Source organism: Schistocerca serialis, chromosome 3 (genome assembly GCF_023864345.2).
Source record: "Schistocerca serialis cubense isolate TAMUIC-IGC-003099 chromosome 3, iqSchSeri2.2, whole genome shotgun sequence".
Taxonomy (NCBI): Eukaryota; Metazoa; Arthropoda; class Insecta; order Orthoptera; family Acrididae; genus Schistocerca; species Schistocerca serialis.
Genome location: NC_064640.1, coordinates 619953818 through 619963030, shown reverse-complemented (window position 1 = coordinate 619963030; position 9213 = coordinate 619953818). Strand labels below are relative to the sequence as shown.

General features: G+C 38.2%; 1 protein-coding gene across 7 annotated transcripts in view; it reads right to left on the bottom strand.

Annotated features, from left to right (window-relative positions):
* Positions 1-559: 559 nt before the first annotated feature.
* LOC126470506 (solute carrier family 41 member 1-like) overlaps positions 560-9213 on the bottom strand; it is a 100558-nt gene continuing 91904 nt past the window's right edge. For all 7 annotated transcript variants that reach the window (XM_050098401.1, XM_050098397.1, XM_050098394.1 and 4 more), the window contains 5 exons: positions 9041-9187; positions 4657-4804; positions 4334-4542; positions 4104-4252; positions 560-971 (listed from right to left, as the gene is read on the bottom strand). In XM_050098401.1, the coding sequence (XP_049954358.1) occupies positions 786-971; positions 4104-4252; positions 4334-4542; positions 4657-4804; positions 9041-9187 (839 nt within the window). In that variant the 3' untranslated portion in view covers positions 560-785. The remainder of the gene's footprint in view (positions 972-4103; positions 4253-4333; positions 4543-4656; positions 4805-9040; positions 9188-9213) is intronic.

Sequence of the window (9213 nt, the reverse complement as noted above, 5' to 3'; positions counted from 1 at the left end):
GAATAGACAAGCAAGAATAAAAATTTTAGGAACAAAAAATAAGAAATTTAAAAATTAACCAAAATAAAAGAGGTGCAGTATGTACAAATCTAAGAAAGAATATTTTGTATTTTATGATTCCACAGTAGTTCAATAAGTGTTTAATACGACTTGCTCAAATAAGGTGAGCACTTAAACATAACATCAACCCAGAACTTTCTTTAAAATATTATTCTTAGAACTTACCAGAAGTTGTCGACAGTATCATAATGACAAAAATATTCAACACACATTTTAATAATGTAGTATGAATGCAAGGGTAGGATGACCTCCTTTGTCTGTAGGTCCACAATTTTTTTGTCGTCTTTCTTTAGTTTAAAAATATATAGTCACACAATCTTTGGCATTGTTCACACTTATCTGAACCAACAAAAGGAAAGAAACAAACTGAAAATGTCATAAAAATGTGTGAAAGTACAGTTCAAGTACTTAACCTGCTATTTCTCTCTCCTGCACATTTATTTTTATTACCTGTCTGCATAGACGTGGTCCAGCATGTGCCTTAAAAGAAACAACTGTCTCTTACACTTCTCTTTATTATTACAAATATCTATTTTACATTCAATATTTCTTTATAAATATTACAAGTAAAATTTATTCAGTATTCTTGTTTAAAGCATTGAGTTTCCAAATTTACAATATGGTATGGAACACATCATTTTACCGGTCATGATTTTACCACAGCTTTTAATTCATCCACAACGGAATGTTAACTGTAGTGCAACAATGAAACAAAGGTCCTCTGACTAATCACCAACATCACTATCGTGATCACCAATAATGTACAGAAATTGGAATGCAATTGCTAGAAGTCCAGTGCCTAAAAAATCACCAATGGCAGTTAAGTACGGAATGGCAGAATTGTCTGGATCAATTGCTTTCTTCCACATCCAGTGTACCATCACATGACAGATATACAGCAGCAGTAATACCTGAAACCACAATCTAATATTAATTCCTGAAATTTAAATTTATTTATGTTAATTCAGATTCTTTCAAGGTATCTGAACAGAAATTTATACCACAACATACATATGTGACATGAGATGGGGGAGCCAGGAGTGCTAACATCTGATATATATATAGTTTCAGAGTTGTATTAGCAAATGCTCGTGATGTTTTTCCATGATGCTGCTTGGAATGCTAAGCTCCAGGTGGTTTGTGAGACTACTAGCAGTTCCTCTATTTGACTCACAGATGGCAGAGAGACAATTTCAAAATGGAACTCTGTTGGACTTGGTTGTTTTGAACTGTACTCATCATCTTTGGAGATGTGTTAGCACATTTTGTTCTACGAAGAACCAAAGTGATAGTGATAGAGTGGGATCTCCCACCCCTTCTCTTGCTAGTCACATTACAGATTTAGTTTTTACACACACACACACACACACACACACACACACACACACACACACACACACACTAATGGGAGTACTGCCCAAACTCTTTTTTTTTTTTGGCAATTCTAAATTTATAAGTCTAGATGTTATGTGGAAATTTCATCTCTCCCATGCACAGCAGTCTCATTTTCCCCATTACAAGAGACACAGGTGGTTTCCTGCCTTCTCATCTAGTAAATTCCTGATGAAATGTGAGCTGGTTAAAATTACCTGGCAGTCAACCTGCTTGCATCCTCCAGAAATAAATATAAATGAATTATGAATTGGAAAAAGCAAGATATATGTAGTATCTCAGAAAATTTTTAATACTTCACTGATGAAATTTTGTCTTCTGCTGTTGCTGTGTATTTTCTCACTTTATGCAGGCTGACATTTATTGCACTTTTTTTTCATTTTAGCCAATACTGGGTGTCACCTGGTAATCTCAAACACATTCAATCCATTTCTTTGGTTTTCCTCTTTTCCTGGTGAAATTTTTTCTCTTACAGAGGCATTTGGTACTGAAAATAGCCCAACAAAATGACACTTGTTCATTGATTCCCATAAGTTAGTTTCAAAAGCAGTGTTTCTGCATAACAGCAATAAATTCCCATTGGTACCTGTGGGCGCACTCTGCTAGTATGAAAGAAACCTATGAAAACTACCATTTATATAGAAAAAGCTTCAATATGCCATGTATGACTGGAATAATTGTGATTTATAGGTAATTGCAGTTATTATTGGTCTGGAGATTTGCTGCACAAAGTACTGTTTTCTTTTTCCACTGAGACAGTAAGCACAGGAAAAACTATAACATTAGAAAAGAATGGCCTGTAAGTCATTTATTGCCGGGGAAAAAAAGCGAAACATGACAATGTGTAATCCTAAAAATTTGTATCTACCTCCATTACAAATGAAACTAGGATTTATGAAGATTTTTTTCAAAGCCATGGGAAACACACTTGGTTTCACATACTGAAGACATCAGTTTTCTCAAAATAGTGAAGCAAAAATTAGAGAAGGAATATTTTGTTGTCCACAAATATGATCACTAATTTGTGACGAAAAGTCTGAGGAACTATTGAATCCACTGGAGAAAGCAGCTTGACAAATATTTAAGAAAATTACTCAGTTTTTTTGGGAAATCAAAAGGTAAATTCATGTGGTATTGTCAATGATCCTACAACATTTTATTTAAAGTCAGGTTGTAATATGTCCCGAAGGGTCTACTTCTGCAATTGCACCTACATTTCTTCCTGGAAAATCTTGGCACAGTGAGCAATGAGCATGGGGAATACTTTCATCAGGAGATTTCAGCTAAAGAAGAGAGGTATCAGGGCAAATTGAATCTTAGTATGCAAGAGGGGATGCTCTACATGCAGAATATAGCAAGAAGTCTTTATTCTCATTTTCTATTTGAGTTTGTGTGTTTGAATACTGTATAGTTAAGAATGTCAAAAACATAAGTGTTTGAAATTATGAATGGCTGTCTTTTGGAAACCTGGTGTAATGTGGAAAATTCACTGGCATATTCGAATTCAGGAGAAAAGATACTAGCAGAATCACATCTTTGTCATTCTGAATATAATTATCTGGTACTGGTAATAATTCTGTCTAAACCTATACTCCACCAAACTACTATTATTTCATTTTCATACTCTTGTATGAGCCATGCATACATTGATGCACTAATATATTCTCTCAGATCTCCAAATTTCCTGATGTTGCACTTAACCATATGCTTTCTCTGTATCTATAGAGACCATATGCAGTTCATGGATTCCCTCCCAATAATTTTCCATGAGAATTCAAAGATCATTACTTCTGTTTCTTTGTGTGGTATAAATCTCTCCTTATGTTTTATCTTTGAGAAGTTTCTTCCATGATCTTTTCCCAGACTTTCATGGTGGGTGCTATCAGTTTAACTTCTCCATTGTTAGTGCAGTCTTGCATGTCATCTTTCTCTTTGCAGATGTACACAACTGTACTGTTGCTTCATCCACTGTCTCAAAGTTTCCTCTTGCCACACCTAGACACTTTCAAGCTTCTATTGGGATTCATCTTGACAAGACATCTGTCCAGTTTTGCTTTTATTTGCAGCTGTTATCACTTCTTTCCATAATAAATCCCATGTCACATTCTGAGAGGAATCACCCGCTTCTAAGACTGCTTAAGTTATTTTCCCCCTCCAGTCAGAAGCTTTTCAGGGTTATCGTTCTGTCATTCCTTAATCTTAACCTCATCTTGGACTACAAATCCCACTTTGTACTTTGCTTGTGTAATTTGGGTGTTTGGCTGATTTGACTATGGCCTTTCGTATTTGAAAGAGATTTACATTTCTCTCTTGTGCTCCAAATTTCATCACACTCCTCTTGGCATTTTGCTTTGAAAGTCTCTCACACTCCATTCTTCAAGATAGCCTGGTTTGATGCCTTGATGTTAGAAAGGCAATGCAGCTAGAAGTGTCATTGCAAAAAAACAATTTTTTAAAAGTTTGTGACAAAAAATTTAAGCATTTCTGATAATTCCCTTAAGATGCTATATTCTGTATGTCCAGCAATATGCAATAAAATGTGATATTGTCTTTAGTATTACTGACCTACAGAAGTTCATTGTGTAACAATTATATTAATTCTTATAATTGATTACTGCTGACAAAAAAAAATTAAAATTACTGCAACTGACCTGAAGTAATGCAGCTAACAAATAAACTGCTACAAAAATAGGGGTTATTGATGTATGACCAGCCTGCAAGTAACTTATAGTACATGTGAAAATAAGATGGCCTGGTACAACCATCATAAGAAGAACACGAGCAGTTCTTGCATGACCACCTGCAACAAGATGTACATGCGATCAGAAACACACTCCATTTACATATCAATGCTTTCACCCCCAAAAGCATCACTATTTACCTCGGCTGCAAAGTGCTTCCAGAGGATTAAGGCAGATGGTTCTGGCATGCTGAGGTAGCTTTCCCAGACGACTAGAGCGATGAAGAGATGTAGAAATACGACTGGCTTGCACAGCAACCAGATTTCCTCCTACACCATTTATAACTGGCTGAAACACAGCTATTCCTTTGAAGTTGGCTACAGTGAAATCTAAGATAAGGCCCCCGACACTGGAATGGTACAGAACAAATCATTACTCCATAACAAACAACCTTTGGTCAATATACAAACAAATACAGTCTGCTAATTCACAAAGAAGCAAAAAAAGGCAGTGCAAATTTTACCTGCTAATAAGCATTGCAGATATCACTGGTGTCCATCCTGTGTATAACACTTCTTTTGTGAAAGTATTTCTTGATGCAATGACAATCCATACTGGAGTCAGTACTAAGAAAACACCAATTATAGTTGGTGCCAGCCAAGGTTGTGTGTCTATGGATTAAATTAACACACTTTTTAGTGTCATACAGTAATAAATATTATGTTATGCACATTTATTTTCTAAATACCAGACAATTAAGTATGTCCCAAAGCAGAATATACAACAACAAAACATTGTGGTAATCCAGTATGAAGTATTCACTGTGTTGCAGTGTGTGTTGTTATGAAACCCCTTAACAATTAAAACTGTGACGCTGAAAGAGTCTTGAATGCAGTCACTGACAGTTTAGTCAGTAGGAGGTTTTGCCCTTGCATGGCAAGGGTCTGGATCCAAGCCTGGGTCCACTGCACAATTCTAACCTGTCAAGCAGTTTCAGTTTATTTTCATTTTTTACTCTTAGAATTTAGAGGGAAAATGGTTCAAATGGCTCTGAGCACTATGGGACTTAACTTCTAAGGTCATCAGTCCCCTAGAACTTAGAACTACTTAAACCTAACTAACCTAAGGACATCACACACATTCATGCCCGAGGCAGGATTCGAACCTGCGACCGTAGCGGTCGCGCGGTTCCAGACTGTAGCGCCTTTAACCGCTTGGCCACCACAGCCAGCGAATTTAGAGAGAGCATTTACACATTTATTCCAGTGATTGAAAGTTACCATCTATTAAAAACTCCTTCTTATACCTAAATGAAACATTGTCAACATTTTATGGGGAAGAGTAATTAAAAGTGAAGTACCACAGGGACACATTCATTTCAATTAATTTTATTCAATTTAATATGGGAGTATCATTTTTCCTTCAGTTTTCAGGTGCAGGCTCAATAAATTAATGCAAATGCACACAGTGGAGGAAAAACTATTGCAAAAATGGCCAATTTGCAATTATTTCAGCCATGAAGGATTAATGTAAAATAATCATCAACATTTATCGTAGAGGAGTCTCTCACATCCTTCAGTTTCAATACGATGCTACCAACTCTACAACATATCTTACGGAGAGGAAGGACCATAAAAATGTCTGAACACATCTTTGGAGCTGTTCGAGAACACTGTGCCACCAATAAGTATTTTAGACCTTCTTAATGTTGAAAATACACGCCATTACATGATGCTTGCACAATAAACCATGTGATATGGCCACTTCCATCATGGTCAGGCTACAGAGTGATCAGAAATGTTGCTAATAATGCCATCCATTTAGATTAATGCACAACTGAAATCTGTGTGTTAATGAATGTCTAACATGCTCAAAACAAACACAGGTGTTTCACAAATAATGGCTGCAGCTTCAGCCAAACACATAACCAGCTCTTCTGTAGTGTATCAGTGCCTTCTGCACCAAATACTTCATATCCGCCTAAGAAAGGAAATCTGTAATACAACATTCTCATCAACACCTTTTACAGCACTATTCACTACATGGCAGTTTGAACACCACCTTTGAACACCTAGCATTAAAATCCTCATGAACCGCTATTAGGAGGGAAGCTGTGCACCGACGACATTTTTTTCATTTAAAAATGCCTCTCTATTTACCTCCTCCAAACACTTAAAAATTTTTTATACATCATCCCTTAAACAAAGAAAGCAAATTTCTTGATATCCCTACGTATGAGAAGAAACACGCACTCATGACAACAGAGGGAAAACAGCTATCTGGCTAAAGAAAAGAAAATAATCATAAGAAATTTCCACATTCAGCATGCACACTTAAGTTTTGTCTACGCATCGTGAACTGCCATTTATTTATGGACTTGCAACTTTCTAGTACCTGACCATACACCAACAAGAACAACAAAAGAAGATTACTATATTATTACGGAAAAAGGGTGAAATAATTCTATAAAGTTCAGTGCCATAAAATACTGCAGGAAATTGCCTTGTGTGTGCTGAAAACACTCAAAGAAGTGGTACAGGAAGCACAAGAAAGGATTACACTGGGATGGGATAAAAGCGATCTTACTTTTTCCAGATTTCAAAGTACGAGATGCAGTCTGAGACCCGAAGTTCCCAAATGTGAATAAAATCATGAACATTGTTGTCACACAGAGAGGAGGAAACCTATAAAATGATACTCTCACACTCACTCCCACCTCACTCATGTTGACCCACACAATCACTATTTCATATGCCTTAAGAAAATGGAGAAAGGGTGAAAGGTGCTGTATCTGGTGTTAAAACAGAAGTAAAATGACAGGGAATCTAAAAGGAAGGCACAGGGAAACGTGACTGGTTAACCACTTATAAGAAAACACAGGTGAGGCAGTCACCCTGTAAACAAATTAAGAACATCTCCCTAAAATTTTAATAAACACATTGGACAAATCACAAAACCTTAAAATTCTCACCACACTCATTTGAATATTACTTAAAATAGATGGCAGATCTGTCAGCAAATCTGCTGCAGCCCTCTGTTTTGAAAACAATGTACAGTATAATAACCTATGGCACACAGTGATCTGTGTATCATTAATACCACACATTGGGAAGGTCCTCTCACCGTAGCAAGAAGCCATATGTCATAGGGCTGTGGCCTTATGCAAAGACAAGTAAGGAGAACCTCATCCTGACTGCATGGCTGGAAGGAGGTGCAGCACGGCCGAGTTGTGGGCTTTACTAGACACTTCCAGCCACTCATCTTTCTATCAACACATGACTGACTAAATTAAGGCAGCATACTTCGGGCATCAGGGAGGGGGGAGGATTCTCTCCACAACTGACATTTTATGCTGGTTGCCCACATAGGAAGTTTGCATAAAGTTGCTGAGCACAGCTTTCATGACTTTGATTGTTTATACAATAAGACACATTCTAAACATGTTGTCATTTAAAGTACTCCATTGGATGTAGTAAATACAGCTTTAGATCACTACAGCAGACCATGATTTTAACTTTCTCAGGAAGTGAATCCTTGTCAAAAGCGAGGATGAATGGTCCAGAGTGAAAACAGGCTTTGACATGCAAAAACGCACTTCATTAATTTTCTGCCTAATTCTGCATATATCTGCAGCATCAAACTGCGGGGGAAAATTAAACCTTGTACAATGTTTAAGATCTTATGGGGTGTATTGGTGACAGGTCTGTCACCAAGTTTTCTGCAAGCGAATAATGCTTCAGATTTGGGATGAGTTGCTCTTTTACGACATAACCACTTCATAGTTTAATGAGGAAAGAGAGGTCTACAAATACATGTTCACTATTATCAACAAATAACAATGATTAGTAGTTAGACAGGGCCCTATGTCAGACTGGATACAAACCAGGAACTGAGGAGAGAGAGTACATTTGCATAGTTCATTTGATTTTGCTTTCCTACCAAGGCACGGACATGGAGGGTAAGTTCTTTGGGTCATAACTATCTGTGTTGAAACAATAAAGTCCACCTGGAGAGATTGCCATAAGCTCATGGCCCCTTATTGGTAACTTGGGTCTTTTCACTGTGTGAGATATTCACAATGATGCCACCTAATCTGGTTGAGGACTCTCCTGACGAGTGCCAACAGCCAGAGCAATGGCCACCTTGACTGATGGCCATTCTTTGGAGTCCCATTGCCAGCATGCCAGTAAAAGAACAGACGCACACTTATAAGCATACACATGAAGGTAACAGCTTGGGCATTAATGGTGTGCCCCAATGTAGTTAGGCTGGTTATAACCATTTGAGTATCTGATTCCTCCTCCTCCACCCCCCCCCCCCTGCTCCACTCCGATCTGATTCCTCTTCCTCCACCCCCCCCCCCCCCCTGCTCCACTCCGCATGCCACATGGACTGGCTACCGTAGTGAGTAATGGGTATTTTGCGCACTTCCCTGTATGGCCTGGACATCCAGTGGTGGGGGGACATGAAGGTCAAACCTGGATCTAACAATCAAGCACGATGAACACAAGTTCTGAGTCCAACGGTGTTGGAGGGGATCTAGCACCTTGAGGTCACCAGACAACAAAAGGAATTAGTACCGCAATGGCTCAGGGCTCCATGCTTGCCATTCACACACTCAAGAATAGTTCTGAGGCCCCAGGTTTCTCTTGTTCTTCACTTTTAAATGTGTCTATCCAGTCAGTACTGGAACTTTTCCACCTGAAGATATGTACTGGCCAACTAATCTTGTGTGTGTGTGTGTGTGTGTGTGTGTGTGTGTGTGTGTGTGTGTGTGTGTGTGTGTGTAGAGAGAGAGAGAGAGAGAGAGAGAGAGAGAGAGAGAGAGAGAGAGAGAGGGGGGGGGGGGGGAGACAGACTGATGAATTAAAGCACAAGCACTTTTAAGTGAAGTTTTTGCGACTTACCAATGGAATTGTACAGCCACATAGATATGCCCGACAGCAATGCAAGTGTTGTCAGATCTCCTAAACTAGCAGCAATAGGAGTTGCAATATTATCTGGATTGATATTGCACTGTCGAGAGCTCAGAATAACAGCAATCATTACCAGTCCTGCAAAAGGAATGATGATATAAGCC